This window comes from Notothenia rossii (assembly GCF_949606895.1).
Source record: "Notothenia rossii genome assembly, chromosome: 11".
Classification (NCBI taxonomy): domain Eukaryota; kingdom Metazoa; phylum Chordata; class Actinopteri; order Perciformes; family Nototheniidae; genus Notothenia; species Notothenia rossii.
The window spans coordinates 14,445,690-14,473,683 of record NC_136910.1 but is presented as its reverse complement, the minus strand read 5'-3'; the positions used below and the strand labels follow the sequence as shown (position 1 = coordinate 14,473,683).

General features: G+C 40.9%; 2 protein-coding genes across 3 annotated transcripts in view; one reads left to right on the top strand and one right to left on the bottom strand.

The window, feature by feature from the left end:
* The window catches only part of insyn2a (inhibitory synaptic factor 2A), a 28,241-nt gene extending 23,167 nt beyond the window's left edge, over nt 1–5,074 (top strand). The window contains exon 4 of the mRNA XM_079657415.1: nt 3,112–5,074. Within this exon, the coding sequence (XP_079513541.1) occupies nt 3,112–3,295 (184 nt within the window). The 3' untranslated portion in view covers nt 3,296–5,074. The remainder of the gene's footprint in view (nt 1–3,111) is intronic.
* Nucleotides 1–27,994, bottom strand: part of dock1 (dedicator of cytokinesis 1) — a 169,433-nt gene that overhangs the window by 90,664 nt on the left and 50,775 nt on the right. For both annotated transcript variants that reach the window (XM_079657413.1, XM_079657414.1), the window contains exons 19-27: nt 27,652–27,749; nt 25,850–25,939; nt 24,610–24,710; nt 24,378–24,506; nt 22,292–22,400; nt 19,440–19,510; nt 16,042–16,148; nt 11,495–11,622; nt 9,340–9,435 (exon numbers count right to left, since the gene is read on the bottom strand). In XM_079657413.1, coding sequence (XP_079513539.1) covers nt 9,340–9,435; nt 11,495–11,622; nt 16,042–16,148; nt 19,440–19,510; nt 22,292–22,400; nt 24,378–24,506; nt 24,610–24,710; nt 25,850–25,939; nt 27,652–27,749 — 929 coding nt within the window. The remainder of the gene's footprint in view (nt 1–9,339; nt 9,436–11,494; nt 11,623–16,041; nt 16,149–19,439; nt 19,511–22,291; nt 22,401–24,377; nt 24,507–24,609; nt 24,711–25,849; nt 25,940–27,651; nt 27,750–27,994) is intronic.

The following is a 27,994-nucleotide window of genomic DNA, read 5'->3' as shown; positions in this document are numbered from 1 at the left end:
TACAACTGCACAAGCCGTCTTTATCTTAACCCCTTACAGTGACATTTCTTTATTTTAAGTAATAAAGAAAAAACAAAAAGTAGTTTAAAGCCCTTCAGGTTATTCTTGGAGCGACTCATTTGATTTTTTATTCGACCACATTGATATAATAGTTAATTTAATACATATTAGGGCTGCTCGATTATGGCAAAAATCATTATCTTGATTATTTGGGTCAATAATTGATATCAAGATTATTAAAAACAATTACTTTGAAAACATCAATTTATTGGAGAAAAAAAATGTGAACAGTATGTTTTTAATAGTTGATTACCCTGAACTTTAAGTATAATTCAACTGAAGAAAAAAAAAGTAATAAAAAAAAAAAAAAAGTAATAATACAAAAATAATCGTTTTATTTCGATTACGTTGTTTCCGTAATCGTTGCAAGACATGCTCGTAATTGCGATTAAAATATGATTAATTGAGCAGCCCTAATACATATAAGAGAAAATGTAGTGTAAAATGTGCCTTTTTGGTTAATAAGGATGCAAGTGAACACAAATTCCCACTGCAAATAGACAAGTAATGCTTAAATAATGATATAATTACCGTAAAGTGTTATGCTTACACACACAACATGAACTGTACAATATATATAGCAATTGAAGATGATCTGCTGGTTGTATCAATATGGTTAAATTGCTGTGTCCTTGCAAGGCGATAACCTGGAGCCGTGGATGCACAGCATACAACAGTATCAGCAGTATTAGGCTTACACTGCAGAGCGAGGAAAATCCTATCACTGTTAGAGGCAAACTGTATCTGTGTGGAAGAAACAAATCCCATAGAAAGTGAGCAGCATTAAGCTAAAGTTCTTCAGGAAAAAATGAAGATAGATTACTCTCCCTGCCTTTTTAATTGAAGTCTTTTTTATAGGAGTAAGAAAAAAGGATATTGATATACTCTCTGCTTCACTACAGAATGACACCACCACACACTCATTAGACTCTGACAAACACACCGTCATTGATCACAGAGTCCTTTGATGCCGTGTTACTCCGGTTATTTGATCTGCCAGAGCCTGTTAATTTTTCAGCCCGTGAATTACATTCAATGTGTGAGCTTGAGTTTGACTTCAGAAGACACCGTGATCTTATTATAAATGATGACGCATAGGGCCGTGATTCAAAGAGTAAGTGCAGCCCCCTGGGGCAAGACCAAAGGAAATCAAATGTTCTAAAACTGGTAGAAAGTTAATAATACTGTAGAGAACCTAGTGAAACAATTAACAGCAGGAGAGGATCAATAAAGTGATAAGATAGTGGAAAGATATTAAAAATCTAATTGTCCTCTGTCAGCTCAATTTGGGACCAGTTGAATGCCAGAACGAGTAAGTTGAAGAAGATGGGGTAAAACAATACAAGGCATGAACTACTTATTTCTTAAGTCAAGAATAGATTGTTGAAGATGTTACCGAGCTGAGTTACACACCTCAGGACAAATATATCCGGCCAAGCATAAAAAACTAATTGTTGCCTATTATTTGTGGTCTATTTCAGGTTTACACATATAAACACCCTAATTTACTTTAACACACAGAAAAAAATGCATGAACACAAATTGCACAGACTTGCCCCAAAGTGAAGTGGATTTACACCAGTGTAATTAACAGCCTGTGATTTATTGCTAATAGCTGCAATGTTCTTGGCCCCATTTAAAGGCCTGAGTCAAACAAATGCAAAGTGCTGAGTGTCTGGTTCAGCACCCAATCATTATACCTACATTTATGTGTGTTCATCTTATCAATTCCAAAAGCATCAGGGTACATATTAGAAACCGAGGTATTTTACCGTGACACTTAATTTGCAATCGTCCCACTTTCAAATTCTCATGTGTAACGCCTGGAAATGATTATTTGGCAGTGCTTTGATGCAACTGACAGAATAATGTGCACTAGAGCTCACATGTAAAACTCATCATGACCAACTTCCAGTACTTTGTAATGAATATATTTTTGAATGAAATTTTCTCTCAGGAATATCTTGTGTAGCAACAGGCAAATCACGCCATGTATTTCAGTCGGAGCGGGCGTCTGATGCCCAGCTCACCTTGAGTTCTGCATAATCTCTCACTATGTAAAAAGGTAGTGTCTGCTGTAGCCAGACAAACTGCAGTATTCATGAAGTGGATCCTGCTGTCGTTATGCAAGTCTGTCCGACTCAGGCTAGTGGCTGGAAGAAGCTTTAGCAGATTAAAGTTCCTCTACATTTAACACAGCTGAGGCAGTAATCTGAGTTTCACTTAGCAGAACCTAGCAGTGTGCGGGGGTGGGATTACAATGATGGCTGGAACAGATAAATCCCCGAGCATCCTGGAATAAATGTGAAGTACACAGAAAAGGGAGAGAATGTGTGTTGCAATACTGTACATTGATCACAGCAACATCAAATAAAGCTAAATCCTAAAAAGCTGAGGAAAAGATCTTCTGCTCAACACCCCCTCTCCAGTGACCAAGTACTCCTCACTGGGAAAAATACTAATGGGCTTCCCTCTCGCTTTAGGAATCACGATAAGAAAGCAAATAACACAACCACCACAGCGGCGGCAGCAGCCAAAGTGGGCAGCCAGATGTAATTAGAAACAATCTGAATTGGGAGATTTTACAGGGAAATAAGGATAGAGTAAGCCATAAAATGTAGGTTGCTTCAAAGGCTGAGCAATGCTGCGACAGATGCCTGTGCTGAGGTCAATGAGAAGAGGCCAAAATGTAGAGACTTAATATGGTTAGAGGCGGAGTGTGGCAGTTAAAAAATGTCAGGATTAAAAGAAGCGTGAAGGGGACAGAAACCAGAGTGTTAACGGATAAAGGAAGAATATACACAGCAAAACCAAAAGTTAAAGTAAAGGTTGGTTAAAACAATCCATGTTCTATTGCAGTGAATACAAGTGAAATACACCAATTATCACATTATACACCAAACCAAATTATAAACCTAGTCTGCCATAACCAAATGCTGTCTCCGATTTGTATGTACAACATGTTCTGCACTAGCATTTTAATAACTTGCTGTTAATACCAGCATGATAAAATGTTTGACCTGACTTTGTGTCTCTGTGTCTTTGCTGCAGTGTGGAGCTGGACTTCAAGCAGCAGGAGGACAAGCTGCAGCCGCTGATGATGAGGCTTTTCCCTTCGGCGGACGGCCACTTCCCCTCTTTGCCTTACCCCCAGGAGGCCTTCACCTCCACCCCTAAACGCAAATCCAAAGCTGACTCCAAGAAGCACGCTCGCTGGAAACTTTGGTTCCTGTAAGATGTAAGATCACAGGACCGTCTCCTCCCCCACTACTGATGCACCGGATTTATGCGTCTGTCTACTCATCGTTTTGTTTAACCATAGGCTTCAGTTTTTTTTATCAAATCTCCTTTGGTACACCTGGTGTTAATGGAGAGCTCCACCACTGGATACTGAGCCCCTTCTCGCAGAGGACAGGATGTGTACTGGGACACATGTGCGGATTCCATGGGAAATTCAAAAACGTCATGCTTTCCAAAAATTGATGCAGAGTTATATTGAACTAATTTCTTCAAACAGGGTGTGAAATTACACCAAGGGAATTTTTTCGCAGATCAGCAAGGTGAGAAGACAAATTCGACTCTCCTCTGTCTATTTGCATATATTTTTCTAGCTGACGTCCACAGGGTTCTATTCTAGGATTAGTCAGTGAGCATCACATTTCTATTCACCAGTTGGGACTGTCTGTTTTTCTTCCCTGCCTCAAGGAGAGGTTGGCCCTTCAGCCGCCACGCTCTGAGGTCTACAGCAACAGCATATCGCCGTACTGCAAAGCACAATTAACACTGTTCAGGATACATTTTCTGCAGAGTAAATAAAAAGAACTATTTTGCGTAATAACTCACATGTAGATCATCTACTAAGACTTCCATCACATCTAAAGAAGAGACCTTAAGGACAAAGAAGTCAGAGATGTTTATTCAATCTCTTTGATCCACTTTCTATCCATCTCTAATATGTCTCCTTGAATCCACTGACTTTGAAGTAAAGAATGAATAAATAACAGTTATTTTCTTAAAAACATTTGCAAAGGTAGACATCAATGTACTTTTTTCTATATAAATATATATCTATATACATTCATTTTAAGGTTTAATGGAATATATTTATTTGAGCTGGTGTGGAGGGGGCTGTGCAAAACTACAGTGCATAGAAGGAACATTTCTGATTCTTAATTCCTTTTCATACATCGAACCTAGTTCTTATAAACCTCACACTGCATATGATCATACCTTCATGAGTATACAACGAAAGAGTTCTGGCTCAAAATACAGAAAATTCAGTTCAAAGTTCAAAACTTTTGTTCAGTCAAGAAACCAAGTATCACAACACATTGTTGGTTTGTAGCACATGTGAGGGGAAACAGAAGATAGCTGTGATTGTATTGCTGCAGTGTTCTGCATCAGCTACTCCGTTAGCGACTGACACCGAGCCACAGACTGAATGTGCCACTTCTGATCACAACCAGGGCTTCTACAGTGCAGGGTGGCAGGCTTGTCACCTCGCATGCTTTTTACAACCCTCACATTTTGCAGGATATTTTCTAGCTTTTAAAGAATTTTTAAAGAGATCTACAAAAAATTGTCCACAGCCATACCCCCTTTTTTTCCTGCTCATCACTTTCTATCGATCCGACAGCAACTCATGCCGCAACTCCACACAGGGTTCAAAGACAATGTACAGAATATTTGTTGTATAGCATCCAATAGGGCTAATACAACTTTAATGAGAGGGAAAGCAGCCAATATCTAAACAAATAGTTTACCTTAACATCGCCTGCAGGAGCTTAAAGCCTCTCAAAGCCAAAAAAACTGCCCAAAAGACGAATGAATAGGAATCTTTATCTGCTGTCACTACAACACCATGCAAACTGCTAGACGTCACTGGTTTGACCTTCACGAGCTCCGACTCGCTGCTTTCTGTTGGCTACATGTGATCACACCTCCACTCTTGTACATGCAGAGTAGGTTTCTTTCAGTAATTATGCTGTAGCATCAAGCGAGAAGTAGATGTTTATCTGTACCTTAAAAGAAGTGCAATTGATTTAATATGTGCAATACTGTGTATTTTATACTGTTTTTTTGACAAAAGAGAAAGAAATAAAGATATTTAATATGCAAAATGTAAAAAATAAACCAGACATCTACAGAGCTCTCAAAATCTGAAGAAGAATGGGTGTCATTTGCGTACTATATTAGTGACTTTACCTCTGTAGGTTGTTAATTTAATTAAGGCAAGTACCAGTTAAAAGGTTGACTAACAACCATCTATAACAATATACATTCACCTCTAATGGTATCAAACAGTTGGCAGCAGAGACACATACCTTATGGGCCAACAGAACTTAAACTATATGCAAGGAGAAACATGCTAAATGGGGTCTATTTGGATTTGAAATTGGTTGGATTTAGGATTTCCTTTGGCTTAGTTTGAAAAATGTTATGCATAACAATCACCTCTACAATCGTATGTGATGCAAAGTGAGAGAAAATCAGGCTGCTCTTTGATGTGGTGATGTGGCACAAACACGAACAGAATGCAGCACAGGGATTATCAGCGCACAGCTTTGGGTGCAGCAGACGACCTGCTTCTGATCCAAAGCAACCCCTGCCTTGCTTACCTTACCGTGTGTATGCACTTTCAGGGGCACGTCCGGGCGTTTGTGTGCATGCAGCTGCCTGATGAGGCCTCAGCCCAGCAGAGTAAATGCCCCAGAGATGCAGAGTCATCCTCACATGGATGCACGAATTTGCAGGAACCAAAGTTGCTTGGGGGCAACACTACCCGCCTCCTCTCATCCGTAGCAGGGCGTCCCCTCAGGTGAATGTTTATGGCTCAGCAGTGAGGGTACAAACAAGACATCTCGCTTCCTTTCACCGCAGCCCCCCCTCTGTGGTTTGAAGGTGGCGGCCATCACCACTCGAGTCCCGGTGGTTTCCCCATAGCATGGTAGCAGTGAGCACGCGCCTGACATGAGTTGTTGCCGGGTCAAGATACCCAAGAGGACGCTCAGTCAAAGTATCAGTATAGCAGAGGGGAGGAGAGGAGAGGTGAGTGATAAGTGCACGTTTGAGGCATTATGATTCAGTGCCATATCTCACTATGCTTCTTTTCTGTAAGAGCTCTGCAGCAGTCTGGCCGGTAGAAGAGAGAGACAAAGAGGGAGAGAAGCAGGGAGTTGCTGGGAGGAATATTTGCACAGAAACCGATATTAGGACAGAGATAAAGAGGTGGAGTGATACAGATAGGCCTGGGATCTGATGTGTATAGATGTCATTGAGATGGCTTTGTTGTAATATATTCCCTCTGAGAGTGCATGCAGCAAAGAAAGAGCTCCAGGCCCTATAGCCGGTCAGCTTCATCCTGTCAATCAATAGCACAAGTCCTTCCCCTGCAGCTCTCCACTCCATCTCTACTGCACACTGCAGGAAAGTCTGCAGGATACCCATGAAGCACTGCTGCAAGATATCTAGCTCCTTAGTCCTCAAAACTAAAGCCAAGTAAAGTTGGTGATTTAGAAAACATTATGTAGTCAAGCTTGTTTTGACCTCCAGGTGTTTTCTCACAATGCATAACAAAATGTACAAAGATCAGTGTGGATAAGATGGACAAAAAAAAAAGGCAAAGCTTTGTTTCATTATTCCGGCTGTAGCCTCATTCCCATGTGTATCTGGATGGCTCATCCGGAAGCTTAAATCTAGAGGAAAAGGTAATTCACCGCATTAGAACTCGGTCATTTCCGCAGGGGTGGCCAAAAAACGATCCAAATGAATTCACAAGGATTCATCTGCACCCGTGTGAGGGTGGACTTGAATTTAAAGAAGCGGCCCGTTGAGATGTCCGACGATGCAAATGCTGAATGAGTCGCTAACAGGCGTAGCTCTGCAGGGACACCGAAGGACAAAAACAGACGCCCCCCAAACCGTCCCTGTGAGGGCTCTCATCATCATTCTGTATCCACCACCTCCAGGAGAGGAGAAAGGAAAGAGAAGGAGAGAGGCGGTAGAAAGAGAAGAACATTAATGCAGAAATCTAAAAAGGTAAGCGCGTTGCCACTCAGAGGAACAAGGTCGGTGGTTGGCTGCGGTGTTGTTTGAGCAGCAGTGCGCAACCTGCCTGCAGAGTAGGCAGCGGTGCAACAACAGTCCTCCGATTAGAAAGCTACAACGCATCCAGAAGCACTAACTGATCTCATAGCTGTCATCACAAACGTTATTGATCGTTAGGGAGTGATTCAGGGATATGATTCAAATGAAGCCTCTGTCCCCAAGCATTATATTACATTTGAGTGAAAGGGCAGTAGTGCCCTCAAAAAGACAAGGCTTAGATGTGACCTCTATCTCCCACTGGGTAAGAGGACACACTGATGCTAAATATTTAGCAGGTACTTAGGAATGTCGAGGCAATGGAGTGTGGCCAGCTAGTTAGGAGACAGCCTCTGACTAAAGGTAGCACATGTATACAAAGTAGATGGGTTCAATAAGGGTCACAGGAGGTCATGGGTAGAGCAGATTCATTAACCAGAGAGGAGGCTGGTCCTCGGGGAATGCCTTTTCCCCTACACACAGAAATGGATGCACTTAGTTTAATACAGCAGACAGGAGGCCTGTGTGTGCCGCATTCATGAGCTTTCATAGCCTTTCTGACTAAGCAGAAGGTCAGTCTCATATCAGAAATACACAATCAAAAGAAAGAGGAAAAAGGGAAGGAGCAGAAGGTGAGCTGGTCCGGACAATATATCTACCATATGTTTAGAAAATCTGATTTTTCACATCGCTGAAGAGCCTGTATCCCTGGCATAACAATGAATGGACTGGAGTGCTACAGAGGGAGAGTTAGTGGGAGGTCAAGACCCCCGCCAAGCAGCTGGCTGGGAGGCAGGGGCAGAAGGGAGACCCTCGCCCACCTCACAGCTTCATTAGCCCCACATTATGCAGTAGGAGGCGATCAGTTACTCAACAGAGGGCTCCCAGCTGACGCGATTAGCTTGGTGGTGCATTGCTGGAATACCTTTAGAGGCAAGTCTGAAGGAGAGAATCCCTGCTCTGAGAAGAATGAACAAGAGGGTAGGGCAGGATATGGGGGACAAAGGACGAGAGCTGCAGAAAAGCACTGTGACGTAACACAAATGCTCATAAACACACACTGGATGATTAGTGTGTAATGACTCTGGGTTCTAAATCTGCCATTGGGGTTCAGTACCTGGAAAAAAAAGAAGATTCTACACTAACGCAAACACACAAATATGATAAATAACCCGAGACAAGAGGAGCAAGGATGCTAGGCCATCCAGTAACAGTATGAATATAATGAGTCAGTATGATACAACGTTCCTATACATACTCAGAGTCCGGACAAAATGTCCATCTCATCACTCTGCTGTATTTAAGTAAGCTGTAAAAGTGCCTTTAAGTGCCCTCAGAGGAATCGTCATAAAACCAAGCATAAAAAACCGATGTGTTTATTACCCAAGTCTCCCTTTCAAAGTCACATCTCAAGATACATGCAGCTCTAATGAATACAGGGTGTAATAGAATGAGTCAGACAATACCAAAGTCGATATTTATGACTCAACTGGTACAGAAGTTGACATTTATTGGAGTCTTTGGACTTGTGAAAGTGGTTTAAGGCTTTGCATCTGAAATAAAGCAGCATATTCAAACAGTGACTGATAGCTGCATTAATTGCTACCGAGCTGTTGCTGGGAGAGTGATTGGGAGAAGGAACACGCTTTGTGTGATTTGATTACAGCACAGAGCATCAGAAAATGTTTTGAAAAACAAACACACAATAATAAATAAATAAAACACTGAGCCACACAAACAACTGGCTGGAGAAGATATGAGCAGATCAAAGCCGCTCTTAGATGGAGGTTGTGTGAAAGCATTTGGCCAAGGTAGACTTTACCTTTAATGATAGCTTTGGAATTGAATTGAAGTTGGCAGTGGGCCCGTGGGAGTTAAGCTGCTTGTGGTACAGAAGCCTAAAAATGGTACTGTGTGTGTGTGTGTGTGTGTGTGTGTGTGTGTGTGTGTGTGTGTGTGTGTGTGTGTGTGTGTGTGTGTGTGTGTGTGTGTGTGTGTGTGTGTGTGTGTGTGTGTGTGTGTGTGTGTGTGTGTGTGTGTGTGTGTGTGTGTGTGTGTGTGTGTGTGTGTGTGTGTGTGTGTGTGTGTGTGTGTGTGTGCGTGTGTGTGTGTGTAACCAAGAAGAAGAAAAGAACAGATTGAGAGAGAGAGAGAGGCAGGAGTACAGCTAAGGGTTACAAAATCAAACAAACTTACGATGTGAGGTGAATCGCGGCCCATGGAAATGACTGTCCTGTTCACTGTCCTCAGCAGCTTCTCCATGACGATCTGCACATGCCACTGGGTGGGACCCTGCAAATATGATCAACACACCATTACCATTTTTGAGGAAAAGCTGTGTGAAAACGTTGTATTGTTACATAGCAGTGTTTACCGTTTCAAAGTCTCATTGTGATAGGAGGTTGTCTACTTTTTAGTTATTCATTTCCCATAACCCACATTTCCTATTTCCGTTTGATTTATTTCATAATCCCACAATGACTATTTACACATCTGACAGACCTGATATATATCACTGATGCAGTCAAAATGATTTTTACTTATGGAGAGAAACACCAATTGGCCAGCTGTATGGTTGTAGAAAGTGGGACCTGCTTATTAGTGAGTGTGAGCGAGCGCAGGGCTTCTTCCAATGCCTCTACTTTTCTGTGGGGGGAATCTTCTAAGCACACCGAGCTGTGAACCAGCAACCTAAACTTTCAATAATTTACTCAGCTCTTCCTGCGATCGAAGAACTTGCGCACGTAGGTTTGTGCACAAATGCCCAAAAACATTGACACAATTGCAGAGGAGAACAAACAATCTGAGGGGGAAATAACAGACATTGCCTACCAATGCATGTGGGACGTACATCTTTTTTGAAAACCAAAGAAGTTTCCTGATATAATACATGGTATATGATTTTCTGAATAAATGAAATGCATGGAGACATTTTTTTTTTTTAATATCATGTGGCCTTTTACATATAGATCATTTTTTCAAAAGAGGTATAAATTGTATTACAACTTAGACACTAAAGTGAACAGAAATATTTTTTCCTTTAGTTTTCCTTTATAAATGGGCGATGCAGCCTATAGCCGTACTTAGTTCCCAGCACTTAGTTCCCCCATGGAACTAAAGAGCAGATCGCGTTCACACCGGAATAAGTCCATGAGGGAAGATTACGCAAATGAAGCCGCTGACATCACTTCTTTTTCTTCTGCTTTGGGTTTACTGGCAGGCCGCAAACAACTTCACGGCGTATACTGCCACCCGAAGTCCCCAGCCGGAAGTCCCCAGAGTTGGGGACTGGCTTCAGTAGAAGCTCCCAGCAGCTTCTACTGAAGCCTTCCGAGTAAATCGCCAGAACGCCGACACCTCCTCATCACTCCCATGTTTCTTTTTGTGTGGCCATAAGTTAGTCTCTCTCCGCTGGTGCGCGGGGCTAATGCTAATAATGCTAAAGCCAGCAAATACAATGTCGGCTTCACAAAGCTTTTCAGAGTTTTACCGGGCGTGGTTTGCAATTCGCCCAGCCAATCAGAAATTGGAACTTTTTTCTCCCCAGGTAAGTCCCTGCTCTCTAGAGCAGGGACTGAAAAGGGGGGAAAAGTTCTCATGAACTAAGTTCTCTTTTTGGTGTGAACGCAAAATCCCAGGAACTATCGGAACTAAAAGGGAAAAGTACTCCGGTGTAAAAGCGCTGTATGAAAATTGGCAGTGTGACACAGGTATGAAAGAGAGAACCATGCAGGGAGAGGAAATGGCAAAGCGAGAGACAGGAGGAGGGTGAAAGTGGAAGATAATCCCAGGCAGAGTGGAGTGTGGGAGGCCAGGCCACGGTGATCAATGGTGAGGGGGGTCTGAGGGGGCCTGAGGGAGGACATCAGGAGTCTGGGCATGGAAGAGGATGAGAACACACTCGCCAAGCAGCTTAGTGTTTGATGGTGTGTTCTCATGTGTGCATCTGTGAGTGATGCCCAAGTGTAAGGGAAGTGGACTCCAGTAAAATAATCATATCCATAATTTCTTCACACCAAATGTTATATAGTCATTTATCACAGAAAACATCAGAATTCTTAGCTGCTTTTCTATAGTTTATGTCATTGAAAATTGAAATTAGGACTGTTCTTTTGAACAAAAGAAGCAACTGTGCTAATTACAGTCAGCTATTTTCGGCCATTTTATAAACTGTACAATGAAATGATTAAATGGAAAACAGCCCATTGATTAGTAGCTATTCAGTAAAAACCACAGTCCAAATGTGTTTCTTTTTTATGGAGGGACTCCTGGTTCCCCTTGTTATGCAACTATTCATCCCAGAGGTAAAGGAAAATACACAGCGCTGGAGAGTTAGTTGTTCCTCACTCACCACATCCTTTCTGTACAGCACCTCCAGGATGTCACTGAGCAGCTGGCAGCACGCCTTGGGCTCCTCGCGCTTCTCCAGGTGGAACTTCAGCTGGTCTGTCATCAGCGGCAGGAAGATCTCACGGCAGTCTGCAGGGACACCAGCGAATACACACATTTACAATGCCGCTCAACACATGGAGCAGATGATGGATCACACAAGGCAGTGCAGCATATGCTCCAGACAGACTCTCCATGAAGAGGCACGAAGCTCGCTAATGGTTTCCTCCTCACCGCTCAGAGGACTACATTAAAACTGAAGATTTTATTGATTACACTTAATGTGGCAAAATCTCCCCAAACAAAATGTGTGACATCATAAGACTCAAAACAGGAGACAATCAGAACTGTAAAAGTGTTTTTTTTTGGGAGGGGACGGGTGATATAGTTGACTGATTAATTACTTTGTTACCAGTGTGTTTTGCACTTAAGATAGGCAGCAGAAAACACAAACCTTTCTAAGTTAATGGAACACAACATCCGATCAAACCAAAAAACGTGTGCTGATGTTGACGGCAACATCAAAAAGTTAATTTCCATATTCAAAGTGAGCAGAATTTGGTTGGAAATGGGACGTGGAGGACAGCCGAGATAAACCAGAGGATTCTCAAGGGAAGTAAACTGAAGGCATTCTGCCACAAAATTATCATATTTTGTATTAAAGCCTCTGATTTCAATCTCAGTGCCATTTGTGTATCAGTGTGGAGGTTTAAAGCCTAGGGACAAATACTGCAGTTAGGCCCGCTTTGATAATAATATGCACAGTATCAGTTAAGTGACTATCTTTGTGGAGGGAAACCACATTGATAACCTCACGGCAAGAAAGGAAAAGACGTTAAAAAATAAAACCCCTCTCACTCAGACAGCCTTTCTTCACCAATGCAGTGGCAGACTACACAACAGGGACAACAACACACTTATATAATACACAATCCTCATCTTAAGTTGGAGAGAAACTCCTTTACCTAAGTGCCACCCTGCTATACTTTCCAACTTTAACAAGACAAACAAGCGGGACGAAATAAAACAGTATATGTATTACTCATGAAAACAAACCCACATGTACGAATAGAAAGCTTTTCCAATTGTCAATACTGCTCAAGGCCAAATGATAAAGAGCAGGCTCTAACTGAATAACATAACCTATGCGGACCTCTTCATAAACAATTCCCAGCAGTGTAACATATGAATACATTCATTGTGTTCAATTCTCTGACCCCTTTAAAGGAGCTCCATGTTAAATTGAGAGGTATGGATTGACTTCATGAAGATAGAGGAAGAAAGGAAAATCTACTGCTTTCAGCCAAACATGAGCAGAAAAGTTATAACTGGAATTAAACAGAACCAATAAGATAGGAACCACACTGATACTATGATGAGGCTTTGTAATAAAAAAAGGGCTAATGAATGCCTTATGTAGTGATTAGAAATGTAACGAATAAAAGACTCACGGAGAATTACAAATTATATTTTTAATGACTTAGGCATTGATTAGTGGATCGATTTAACACAATGATTCTTTTCTAGCAATCTAGTCAATCGCATGTAGCTGCTGGAGTCCTATTGAATTGCTTTTAAGAATCATAATTCAAAGATAATTCAAAGGAAGATCGGATTTTGAGATCGGATTTTAACTTAATATATGGTCTAAACAGATACATTGCTATTAAAGATGTTTGTATTAAATGCAACACTCCAGTGGCTGTTCGTGATGGTTATAACAGAAAGAAAACTTTTTAAATGGTGGTGCAAAGTATGAAAGGCTTGACCTGAAGGTGGCACCAAAGGGAAAGTAGTTTATCCTCTGACGAGCATGAACATTTCCTAATGTGTTTGCATAAGTGTGTTGCTAATAGAAAAGAAACCTCTACATGCATCTCATCCTCTGAGGATTATTAAATAGCTCACCTTTTTTCACTGCAATCCACCAATTATATTACGCGTACATTTTAAAAATGGCTCACGCTTTGGGGACTGTGCTCTGTAGATATCATGACTATCTTTTCTGTAAGTATTGGGGGTTTCTTGTGTAAGAAGTTGTCTCATCTGCGTGTGTTGTTTAGAACAGGGTAGGAGGTCATCAAAAACAAGAATATTTAACCTTACATCCTGATTTCTACATTGTCCGCTGCAAATGACATGAATATCTTATCATCATTTCTTGAAATATCTTTTTAGGAATGTATTTGTTGGAAAGGGGGCAATTTAGTCTTTTTGGTGGAGCTAGATGCTTGCTCATACAGTAGGATCAGTAAATTCAATAGAACTTATCCCAATCTAGCCAATGCATGGACAAATGCTTTGACTAACATCTGAAATACTGTAGCTACAGAAATCATAAACAGCCCCTGATGGCTGCTGGCAGTGTAGTGGAAAGGCTGACCTACAATACAGCTATCATTTACATACAGCTCTCACCAGGAAATGTGTCAAAAGGAAAGTCATGGATGTTAAGTGTTTCTCTTGTTTGGCTAAGCTAGCCCCGACTCAAATTGACGACCATGTCTCCACTGAAATATTTTTGGATCTGTGAAACAGAGCAGCAAGCTATCCGCCTGATACAGATTGGAGCCAAAATGTTTATTTTTGTTTATCTGTGTTTTTGTGCTCCGTAATCTTCTAGGGTTTAAGCACAAAAACAAATGTGAGGGAGTGTAACATTGTGTGGAGTTTTGAATACCTGTGCCATGCACACAGGTGGAAAGACACACTGGTGCATAGAAGACCACACATTACCATTCACTTTTACCCACACACTAGCAGGGTGGGAGCAGGACAAGCAGACTGGAACTATCAAGCTAGGCCATGAGCGCTCTCTTCAAACTTCCAGCGCAAACAGATTGTAGACGCTACAGTGATTTCCCCCTTTAACTCAGACCAGGAGAGCAGCTGACAGTATTTGTTCTCTTCCAATGAGCCCATTTACAACTGATTCACATGCAACGCCCTTCTCTATCCTATTACATCATAAACAGTGAAGGTGACAACCGTTTTGCCTTCAGAAAAGATAAATGTCCTCTTTTCTGAGTTCATTAAGTTTCCATCTGCAGGATTGAATAGTGTGTGCATACCAATCCCATTCACCTCACAGAATTTAAATTTTAAACGAAAATATATAACCTGTGGATAAAAGATGTCGTCTTATTGACTACAGTTCTCATTTTGAAAGGGAAAAAAGCCTGTTGGGGAGTGAGGAACACTAATTAAAGACATGCTTTTATGCAGAAACTGTTAATATGTTAATCACTGTGCAGTCTACAGGAAAGAAAACAAAACAGTGATCACGTTGCATGCATATTGAAGAGTGTGGAGACTGCCAAAGAAGTATCTAGGTAGATGCCTCGTGCTGGGTGTTCATTGCTCCAAGCATTCCTTGTAGTACATTTCACTTGAGGATTGGCTAGTGGAGCAAACTTTCAGTGACCACCTGGGGATCAGGATGCACCTCACAGTGAGTCCCAGGAGCATTTGCACTTGCCACAGCTGATTAAACCACATTTAAAAACGGCATGGCTAACCCCTTATGCTCATCGCAGTGGCCATTATCTGTGATAAAAACATCTCCAAAGTGGAGCCCAGCTTGATACTGATGTGGAAAGGACAGTTTTATTGGCAATTAAGCCTTCTCCATCGCTGTTTAAATACACGCATGCCCCTAATAGACTGCTGGAGATGTTCAAAGCACCGGTGCGTGGAGCTGTTGTTGGAATGGAGCGGCAGGGTAGCCGGTATCTACATCACAGCAACGAGTGATTCACAAGCATCGGGGAGGCTCGCCTGTCCACAATTCCACCAAACAGATCAATAGTCATTACCTGAGCACCACATGCTGAGCATTGCCCTTCAATAGATAGCTACACACTAAACCACCAATCAGACAATTTGACCTTGCTTGAGTATGAAAGGAGTGCATCATTAAATTGAAGGCATATTTTTTCCATGTGTCCTGTTTAATATTAGACGACACTTTTCACAAACAGGACAACCTGTAATTCCTGTACTGAAACAGTGGCAGAGAGAAGCCTTGCAAGAGTATCATTGATACTGCTTCTTACACATGTATACATTCATGCCCTTTATATCTGACATGACATGGCCAAAATGTAGAGCGGTATGGTGCTAGTGTGTACCGGTACTTTGAAAGTGTGAATGTGTATGATTTTGGATTGCTGAAAACTAAAGGGAAACCCAAACAGAAATAATAATATATTGTAAACTTATAGAAAAAAAGATTACAAATTCAAACAAAGGAAAGCAGGGGTTGGGACTTGAAGACTAGGTGGATGTGAATATTGCTACAGTCAAGTCTCGGGGATTTTAGCTCTAAGATTGCCTAACTCTCTCATATGACAAAAGGGATTTCCACTACGCCTCACCAATGACCCTCATTGTGGGCTCACATGGCTAGGGGAGGCAGGTGGTGTATGTGATTGCCTTTATTACTGCTCTGTGAGTGAAGGTTCATGCACCGAAGAACTGGGAGTAAAGTTTGTGTATGTGTGCACTTACCGTGATGAGTGAAGAGGTCGCTGTGGACAATGTCAATCAGACAGTCTAGCTTCTGTTTCACCAGGCGGCCCAGAGGAACCTTTAGGATGAACTCTGTGAACAGCTTGCTACGGAGACAGACGGATGACAATAAAGGCGAAAAGGTCAGAATGATCGGGCATCTTGGGCCGGCTGACTGCTTCCCATCACGAGCGATCATCCAAAACGCAATTAACCCACACAGGTCCTTTCAGATATTTTGGTTGGGTTGGAGAATATGACAAATATGTAGCATGGGACAATGTAGATTTGTCAACTGACCCAGAGGAGAACCTCGGGTGAACTCTGAGAACAGCTGAGTATGAGAGATTCTGCTCTATCTCGGATTGTTTTATAGGATAGGTCAGTGTTGCAAATCAATCAAATAGATGTGATTGTTTTATTCTTGTATGTGATGCAGTACCTAGACCCACGCCCTCTTAGTTGATTAGTTGACTAATTTTTAGTGGTGGTCTAATGACATTTTTCACAGATATGTCGATTGAATGCACTAATCAACTGGTCAACAAGTTAGTCCACTCAAATTTAGAATTTCCTGATTAGTACTACATTTCTCCTGTTTTTGATCCCTTAGTCAACCATCTGTTGTTTTTTTCTTTAATAAATATCTCCGGACTAAATCCAGAGAACATACCATATCATAATATACTGTATTTGGTTGTTATTATATCAACTTAAACATTACTTGAGCTTGAAGGTTGTTTAATGACTGAACAAAATCTCAGCACAAGGCCATTCACAGTACTGAATATTATCTATGGAGACCACATCTCATGGTGTTCATCGGAGCAAAGAGTCTACTTGATCTTAAGGAGATTATCATTATTACATGAAGAAAATCCCCATGATAACTGAAACATCTCCATGACAACTGAGCAAACTTGATGTGCTGATTAAAGCCTTAGGATGTTGTTGAAGGATCTAGAAAACATCAAATAACAACCCTCGTCTTAAGATGTCAACCATACATAACTTGTATGCATATGGTCTATTATTAGATTTTTTTATATAAAGACATTTGCTAAGGTCTCTGAACTCCATGTACTTACAAATTGGTAATATAAATAAAGTTTCCCAGCTGACGTCATGAAGGTTTTCTAGTCCTATGCAGCCTAGGGCTTCTCGATTATGGCAAAAATCATAATCTCGATTATTTGGGTCAATAATTGATATCACGATTATCAAAAACGATTATCCATTTACTTTGAAAACATCCATTTATTGGAGAAAAAAAATGTGAACAGTATGTTTTTAACAGTTGATTACCCTGAGCTTTAAGTATAATTCAACTGAAAAAAAAAAAAAAAAAAAAATGGAAAAAAAAGAAGGTAATAATAATAAAAGAATACATTTTTAATTTCGATTACGTTGTTTTCGTAATCGTTGCAAGCCATAATCGTAATTGCGATTAAAATACGATTAATTGAGCAGCCCTAATGCAGCCTTGTGTAACAATGCATACTGTTCAACTTAACATTTGTATTCCAATGTATCTTTTTCTTAAGGACAAGATACAGCATAGCTCAGCAGGATCGAACTATGGGCATTCAACAATTCAAAGCCGGAAAGATAAATCCTTGTCATCCACACACATAAAGCTGACAGTTTTCTCCTCCATGAAGGGGCCAGATGCTTGTTATGCTGGCAAGCTGAGGCTCAAGGAGGAGAGAAAAAGGTTCTGGCAGGGGATAAAACACCCCGACCCTCAAGGCTTCAGTTCAGTCGCTTCCAGCTCAGCCAGGTTTACCCTCACAACGGGAACAGCTGATGCCACCTTTGCTCAGGCAAGAGAAAAAGCCATGTCTGTGATTTCAAAAGGTAAATGGTTCATAAGGACCAAGGTTTTTAGAAAGAAACCAAAAGCCCTATTATCTCACATATGTGCTACTTTGTGTTTACTGCACTCTTCCTTATACAGTAGCTCTGCATAGCAAGAGAGTGCGGAAAATCATCAGTTAATTATTGTTCCAGTCCCAACGTTTTAAGTGTTTCCTATTATACTTTCAAATGCAATTTGAAACGATTGAAAGGAAACATAATCTGTATCACACAGAGACGGATTTAATGAATTGAATTTAGAAGCCAGGTGAAAAACATTTTAACAGTCAAGAGCGCGGTAAAAATATGTGTGACAATAACGTGAAGAGGGATTCTTTTGTTTGAGTTTGAATAATTTAGTAAACAGATGATAATATTTACAATTGCCTCAATAATGTAGTCTTCGTTCAATAGCTTCCATGTCATGTGACCATGTCTGGAAAGTATAATGATGTTACTATGATTTCATTATAACACAAATAGAACAAGATAACTCGTGTATCACTAAATGTGTCTCAACTAAATATTTAAATGTACCTTTGACAAAAATGGGAACAAAATATGTGTTTGAAAGACTCATCTGCAGCTGAAAAGTTTTAGCTGAATACATAAGATAAGCTCTCTTCAAATATTAGAAAATATGAGGTTGTTTTTATTTTTATTTATTTTGTGTTGTGTCTTTATGGCATAAAATATTAGAGGCAGAACATCAAGGGCACACTCAAGAAGGATTTATCACAAATGGCAATGTCCTCTCAGTTTTGGAACTCTGCCCCAAAAGTACATGGATATTTGAAATTGACGTTCCATTAAGTTCTATATTGTAAGAAAAAGCCATTCAGATGATAAGGACGGATTGTCAAGTTATCTTTTCCATTTGGAACATTATTATTACGAATGTGTAATTTAGTAGCACAGTCAGATCTGTGTGCGATACTTTAGAAGTCATTTATTATAAAGAAGAGCACTGAGCAGTGGAAGATCACATTCACGGTAGACATTATAACTAAAATGGACACTTGAATGGATAATTCTCCGGGTTTCCTAGGCAACCGGAGAATGTTTAACAACCGCTGGCCATCACAGTACAGCCACTGAATGTTTAGCAGTTGAATACAATTCAGCCTAAAGGTAAAGAACCAGACACACACCATAAACAGGGCCTCTTTAGGATGGCACGATATCCCATCAGCTTGTTGGGCATTCATCGAAACATGTTATTTTAATTAAAGTAAACGCAGCAAAAACAAAAAGCAATTTAAGGCCAATTTGCTTTAATGTCAGTTTTAGAAATGTGCAGATTACACCTATATCTTCCCAAAAGGTTAAAGGAAAACATAAATCAAACATAAATCAGAGTCAATACTTTAATAATCCTATGGGGAAATTGTTTTTTTCGTGACGTAATCCCAGTAATAGTTCACAGGGAGCTCTGTCCCCCTTTACCATTGAATATGTATTTAGTTATCAAATGATGTTTTGCAGAGGTCAATCTAACAGCGACAGAGCATATGAAAATGCAGTAGATCACATTAATGTACCTTAGCTCCTTTGGATCAAAGACCAGCTTGACATCGTTGACGATGGTGGGAACGTACTTCAGTGCAGCACCCTTAACCAGGGAAAAGAAAAGAAACCATTACGGGTGGTTCTCAGCTCCGAAGCCATTAGTTCAGTCATTGATTGATTTCATAAGCTTCTTCAGCCCACATTATGTTATACAGAAATTATGGAATCGTGTGTCATTGTTGAGTGAATAGTGAATGTGTCTGATGTGGTGTTCTCCTTTTGTGTCACACTAATGAACACAGTGTGCCTCTCGGTAGCATGTACACTTTACCGTCTGTGGGCCATGAACAGAAGCAACTGTTGATGTCAAAGGTTATTTTGAATAGCCCTATGTGCTGGTATATGTCTGCAGTGTGTTTGCATTACACTCGTATTTGCTTTACTTCTTAAACTCACTCCTACCATCTTCATTTTTTTTCCTTTGCCGTGCCACAATAAATCAACTGGGACAAAAATATGGTCTGTCTATAGTGTTACCTTTATAGATAAGGCCAGATATAATCACCAATGGCCCATCGGTACTATAATAAATCACGTGTGAACCCGATGGCTAATTACAGAGCCATCCATTAATAAAAGAAATGATCAAGCAAGCTGAAAGTTCCCTCTCTAACTGCCTGCTGCTAAAGGCTGGCCAAGGTGGGTTGAGGGTGTTTATACGGCATCTGTGCAGATTAGCAGCAGAGCCAGTTTGTCTGTCAGCGGTTGATTAGCCATACAGATGTAGCACGCTCGAGGCCAAGTGCTACAATCCCTCTGTCAATGTGCATGGTTTATTTCTGAAAATATGTAAAGGGTTATAAGCAATGTTCAGAGTAGTTTGCTAAGAGAACAGATTCTGTTATTTACTTTTGTAATCGTGAACAAAACTTCTCTCTGAGGTTTTCTGAACACGGATATAGTCATGACCTCTGAATAAATGTCTTTGTCGATCTTCCCTCAACATAATATATATTGTTAGTGCTTAAATGCAACTCCTTCACCACCTCCTGCAGACATGAAGAGTTGTGGAGAGTGAAACTTAGTTTTCAAAAAGGTTCCGTTAGACCTTGATTCAGTTGGGAACCTTGGCTCTGCTCCACTGCATCTGTTTACCCCTTGAAGAAGACGTTTTAACGCAATGTCTTTTTTTACTTTGTTCTCTGCAGCAACTTAATTCCCACATGTTGAGTGGCGATGTTTCAAGTAAAGTGTCACAACAAGTCTCAGAAAAGTGTTGTCTCCTGCCTGTTCTGCACAGCTACCACGAGCGTGTGTGTGTGTGTGTGTGTGTGTGTGTGTGTGTGTGTGTGTGTGTGTGTGTGTGTGTGTGTGTGTGTGTGTGTGTGTGTGTGCGTGTGTGTGTGCGTGTGTGCGTGTACAAGTTGTTGCATCTATGTGTGTTGTTGTGTCCAGATGTTCATCAGGATTCAGCCTTGAGGTATGATGTGACTGCACAATAGCTTCCACCTGTGACAGTGCTTTCACTGAGGGCGGACCTGGGAAGGAACCGGATTCCTCGCTTTCATGCCCGTTCCTCAAGATCAGTTTTTAATTTACTGACAGTAAAGCTAATATCTACCCAATTACACAGCAACTGACTCCTAATTGACTCCTGAGCTTCTCCTATGGTTGAGCGTGCACATGGATCTACTGTAGGTGTGCCAAGGTGCATGTGCACTGTGATTAAGTTATCTCTAAAAGCATAGGTGTGTGTGTGTGCACATCGACATGTGGGGTGTAGAGGTAATCTGCAGACAGTATACGCCTGCGTTTGTCTCAGATCTGGAGTAGGTGAGTCTGGGGTCAAGGACAATGAAATGCAACAACAATGGAGAAAGCTTAAAGGCACAGGAGCAAGGCAGTGAAATAAATACCTTAAGGAGCAGCTAAAGAGCAGAAGGCCAGAGGAGCCCCAGACCACAGGACAGTCAAGGTCAAAGGGAAACAGAGAGAGAGGAAAAACACAAACACATATAGAAGAACAGACAACACAGGAAAAACAACATACAAAATGTGTCGAAGAAAAACAAAGCTGGAAGGTTAGGGCCGCAGGTAAAAGCCTTCAGGTTTTTTTTCTTAAGCAGAGGTATTTCTGTACGGATCAAACATGTATTGGGGTTCCAGACTGAGCCCTAATCTTTAAGGAACAGTTTGACATTTATGGAAAACACTTATGTGCTCTTTTGGCGAGAGTTAAATGAGAAGATCGATACCAATCAGAAATAGTCCAGCACAAACAACAACTACAAAATTGCCCCTTTTACACTTTCTTTATAGATAAAATAAACTATTCAATGGGGCTCGTAGGCTGATTGTTACTTTTAGCCGAGTTATTTCCTGACCCGGCTCCAGTCTTTATGCTAAGCTACGCTAACCAGCTGCAGCGTCATGTGTATTGTACATACATTAAAGTGGTATCCATCATGTCTTCTGCCTATATTTCTTTCAGCACCAATTTAAGATGGTTTTCAATACACCTCATTTTATTTTATCTTCAGCCCTAACAAGGTCACAAAGAGAGAAAATGAAAGTAAGATCAGGAAACAAAGAAACAAAGTTAAAGAAAACTGACCATACAAAACAAACAAACCATCAAGGAGCAACATTAACAACCCCCAGAGCCCTCACATTAACGTCTCGTAAGCTGCTGTATTAGTTTACATCTAACAAGACAGATGCATCTCCAATTACAGAGCGTGTCATCCAAAGCAAATCCAAGCAGATTTATTTACTCTTCACACAGCAGCAGTTATTTACTATATTCCCGTGGCAGCAGAAGCTATTTCCTGGCGCTGGGTTTGAGCGATAGCATGCGGTGTGACTAGTGTGCCAGTCAGCCTACCTTTACCATGCCAGTGTTCTCGGAATTACTGTTCATCATGTCATTAAAGGATGTGAAAAGGTTCCTCAAGGACTCCATGAAGTCAGCCTCTCCTTTGTTCTCGTAGAGCCTGTGAGGAGATGAAGTGGAGAATTACATTGGCAGGTGATCACAAGGCTGTTTGTTTGTTTCGTCCCTGTGTAAACAACCCCGCCCGCAGTGGAAAAAACAAGAGTTTGATGCTTCGCTGTTAAATCATTAAAAGCAGCCAGCAGAATGGCCTGTGTGTGTGATCAATGCAGATATAACTGGATCAGAGCCACAGACATCACTCTCTCTGCCAGCCAGACTAGCATTTCAAACAACACGAAAAGACCCTGAAGCACCTGCCTGCTGCCGTGTGGAAACAAAAATCTGAGAAATGTATGATCTATGCTAACCACTCTGCTCCAATACTATACGAGGAACAGAAGGAAAGCCAATGTGATGTAAGGCTTTACAGCTAGTAGGATAGGTGCAGTGACTTAAAGCCGGTGATCACAGAATAATTGCAGAAAAACATTTTTAAATGGAAGGAGACACAAAGCAACTGTTCTCCATGGAGCCCAAAAAATGCATTTCATCCCTTTTGCAGAGGCGATAAATCTCCACTAACTGAGCATTAACTGTAAATGAGCCACATTGTGCTCATTACAAAGTAAGTGTTTCAATGACTCAGATTGAATCATTTAAAAATAAGGATAGGTAAGATAGATTGAAATGGTTTAAAGCACACTGAAGCAGAGGGAGGCAGGTCACAGAGGAGTGAAGTGTTTACAGTGCTCACACCACATCAGATTTCACTTGCTTTCTTGCAGAGTGGTGGGTTTTTTGTGGTGCCACAATCTCTCAGGGGGCTGCAGGTATTACATTGCCCCTGATAGTCACTGTTGAGGGCTTACGGAAATCATAGGATTAGCAGCATCCGTCTCAGGGCTCCCACAACAACAATTACCTAAAGCTGCTTCTCACCTGCAGCAAGGAGGACAGGAGTGAGATCGTGACTGCCACACCACGCTCAAATCAAACGGGGGGAAAGTGTGTGATTAGAGTGTCTATTCTGCCATTTCATAGGAATGTTCCACTGGGCCACAATAAAAGCCGAACATGTGCCCGTGTAGCCTTGGTACTTCTAAACAGAGTTTCATAAAAGGCTTCAACAGACGCAGTATTACAGCTTTGAACATTTTCCAACTCAGAGGCCAACTGGCAACAATGGCATGGCAGAGCTGATACTAGCAAACAACTAAAGAACGATAAAAACCCAAACAGAAAGTCCACTTAGAGGTTGAAAGTTGCCGTCCGTTTTTGTGCAACATAAACCACTTGACACAATGTGCACAGCTCTAAAGACAGTGTGATTTCTTTAGTCTGATATGTGAGGTAAAGGACAAAGCGTCCTCTAGACATTCTAGTGAAAAGCAATCAAACTCTGCACACTCAATTAGACCAGGATCATACATCAGCCCCTCAGCCACCAACAGCTTAGTTCTGTGGCTCTACAACATAATCGTCCATTTAACATCTCCACAGCACATTATAAACACATCCATAGAAATCACCTCACTATAAAAGACCATTCACCTTTACTTCACTCCGCAGCATACGGCTGAACACAATCAGTGCAACACACCATATGGATTTATATTATACAGAATACATCTGAAACTTGACTATCGTATAAGGAACAACTAAAGCAGCTAAAACGTATTTAAACTATTACAAAGTGAAACATTTTCATATCAAAAAAGACAATCAAAAAATACTGTATGGACAATGAGAGTATGTTACTATGCATATACAAATATATTAAAAATATGTGTTTTATTGTCAAATGTACATATTTGCACATTTAAATCCTTTTTATAAACAGGCTTGAATGTGATGTACTTTTAAGTTCTTAGAAATCTTGATCTATTACTTATTGCATATTTGTTTATCGGCAACCATCACCTTTCTTATTGTGGATCCATTTGGAGTTCTTTGTACATATAGCACATTGTAAACAGGCATTTGAAAGTGCGATTAAAAGCAATTATTATAATGTTATGTGTGCTTTGGAACATACTGGTTAAAGAGGACTCTGGAGCGGACGATAAACTTGAAGATGTACTCCAGAGCCTTCATGGCCCTCAGCAGCTGCTCCGTCAGCTTCTCAGCGTTGTCCACGTAGTTCTTCAGAACTTTGGTCAGCTTCCTGCAAACACAATAGCATAGCATGTTAACTCTTCTCCACACAGAACGGGACGTACAGTAATTCATTACTGCAGTCCTCAGTGTAGACAGGATCATTAACTCACGTGTATGCCAGAGTGGCGCTGAAATGCTTTCGAATGTAGGTCTCCAGGACAGGGTTAAAGTGCTGGAACTTTCTGTCTGCTATGAGCCCGATAATGAAGACCTGTAAGAGAACAGAGGTATATTGATTAGAATGTAAAGCACGTGCCTCATAAGGGAGAACAGGACAAACTGCCTGTCCTACTCAATATGCTGAAATATAACAAGACTGCATTTGGGCAGAATATGATTTCCTCTCAATCCCCTAGCATACAGAACATATAGGGCCCAAGAAGAATAAAGTGTTAATTAAACTACACCCCATGATGTTAGGCATGGTGAATAGGATTCTGTCAGGTAGTTCGTTGTGTATTGAATCAAGTACTTAGTAGTAGGCTTCTTTCTTTTAATCTACTTTGTGCTGTATCTTTCAGTTTAGTGACAAACTTAATGTCAGACAAACATGAGATATGCAACCCTTTTGCTACAAATGAATGCAGTTCATGTTATTTTACCCAAAAAATGGGGAAACATTTGTGAGCCACAATGTTCATATTATATTGTGTATACTGTTTTGGCTCCGTTAACTAATACTTTCACAAATGAAACACATGTAACATTCACACCGTTATACCGTATAAATGGCAACTATTTTAGCCAAGAGTCAAGACCCATATGGATTTTGTTTTTCAAATGTACTGAAGAATATGTGAAGGTCCAAATGCTTGTGGACATCTCTGCAGTGTGGTGTTTACAGATGCAGGCAGGTGTCCCAGTTGAGGCATTCTCCACAGAGACATACCTCTGGCACACACTCAACATTCTGGAGAGGAATGAAGGCGTGTACTCTGCATACTTCACTTCTGCTGTCACAAAACATGTTTCCAAATTGAGTTTTTTTTTTTTTTTTTAATAGACTCTTGTAGCAAGGATAAATCATGCTCAAACAGTTACTAAAAAAAAGTGTATGATATTATTCTTAAGATAGTTTGTCGAATGTACTCGTATCTCCTATAGTGCAGAGCTTCCTCTTAGAACCACAAATAGGTAGCTGCAAACAAACAGGTTTTTGTGGTTGTGAGATCAAAAGGGCCGACACACAGAGCAAAGATGCCAGTCGAAAGGAGGGTTTGGCATGTGAAAGATCAGACAATATTTTATATTTGCATCTGAGTTGGGAATGCGTCAGTGTTAGTTTCCACTGACAAGAAGCTCTGCTGGTTTGCATTCTTCTCTGATGTTATTGTTTGCTTCTTTACTTGCCAAGGCATCGAACACCAAAGTATCAAAAGTGTCACTGTCGGAGTTTTCCATCATGATGTTGAAGAGAGCATCCAGAGTGTCTTGCAGGAACTAGAATGACAGATGCATAGCATGTTGTGGCAGGCAAACAATCAAACAAAGCAATAACAAAGAAACATGGATATTGAAAGTCTCCCTCTCAATGTAAAATGCCAGAACTGCTTTCACAGCTCTTTCAGATCAAACTGATAATCATTTCGTTCTTTAAGGGAGGACATTTCCCATCCAGCTGGTGACATTTAAGCAATAAAAAGGGCCAATCCAATGTATCTGTTATATCAAGAAGAAATAACATAAACATCCTTCTAAACAAGGTGAGATGTATTGTGATTTCTGGGGTGTTTTTGCTATATTCAACAGAGTGGAGGCAGAAAATCAGTAGGGAGACGTGGGCATTTACATTATTGGATGAATAAAATACATCCCAAATAGAGCCATCCTAATAGAGATATTATAAGAACATTTTATAATGTTCTATAAATATCACAACAGGGAAACATTTTACAGTTAATGTCCAATGCAATACAATGTGTTAGAACACTCAAGAGCCTTTATTTAGTTCATTTTTAGTGTAATAGTTGTTGTATATCATTGTTCTTCCACTGAGAGTTGATGAGCAATAATATTATATTATTTTCAAGCCATAATTCCAAAAACCCAGTGTGCAAATATGTCAAATATGAATCTACAAAAGCTATATGATGGACCAATATGGCATGTAAAGTCCAGCTTTGACAGAGCTGTCAATAAGAGCCCATACAATGGCTTGTTTCTGGGGGTGCTGCTGACAGGGGAAACGATTACCAACTATACACATCCTCCTTCTCAGGGGAAACATGCTCCATTTGCCAATTCTGAGGCAAGGTGAAAACAGATAAAGTGTCAGAAACAGAGCCATCACTCTGTGCTTCGCTTGGTCTGTCATTCTGGGATGGATGAGATTCATGGTGCTCTTAACGAGAAACAAACACACTGTTCACTGTGCAGAGTTTAAAGCCCCATGCGACCTCACAAAGATCAGACCGCGAGACGGGGACGAGAGAGGAGTCACTACGGGTAACCATTCAAAGCCTCCCGGGAGTTTGATCTCATCTTTATGCATAGTATCTGATATACAGCCCATCCCCCTTTACAATGTATACGCTGTTGATGAATTGTCTTTTAAATGCCAAGCTGCCAAAGTGTTATCTAATTGCACACCGGCTGCCTCGGAGCGCTTTGGAGAGATTGAGTGTTAATGCGCTGGTAATAATAATCACACCCCTGTGGTTTAATGAACTGGTCTCGCTGTGGCTGACACATCTATCAGGTCGGATCAGAACTGTCTGGGGGAAGGACTTCCTGTGATACGCTGCAATCTGACAGACCCCCAGCATGCTTATGTTAAACTTTATCTAGAGAGTCATTTATTCTTCTGCCCCACGCTGGGCCTTTAAGGGCCCTCCTAAACTTCTGACAGCAGGTCATCTCCCGCCCTCCAGTTCGCTGCGTGTGTGCGCTACCTCCACACTGTAAACAAAACTAGCAACCTGTTCCTTAGACAGGCAGTGAAACCATTTTTGCAAACTGCTGCAAAAGAGCTTCAGGAACACTAATGTTTGTGACTGTAATGTTTGTCACCAGCTGTTGAGATATTTGTATCCAGGCAATAGAATGAGGTACATTTTCAGGATATAGAAAATACAAGCGAAGGTCATTTAGTTTTCGCTTCAGCTTTGAATGTGACTCTCGAGGTGATTTCAGAATGAATTTCGTCCTCTGACCTTGACGACTTCGCCCCCCTCCACCTTCATCAGCTGACGGAGGTTCTGCTGCAGCAGGCTGATGTTGGAGCGCCACTTCAGCAGGCCAAGTAAGTCCACTGAAACAAAGAAAGAAACAAAAAAGGGATTACCACAAAGCACAGCATGAAGTTTGTCCTGCCAATGGATAGACAGCGTGAAGAGAGATGGAGAGGCAGCGAGAAATGACAATTAAGATTGAACATTTGAAGTAGAGCTGTGGGGCCGGAGGTTTTCCCCAAACATAACAGTCAGTTTGAAAATGTCTCAGACACAACTTGAGTCATTCTATTAAATCTATCACTTTAACTATTGAAAATTCATT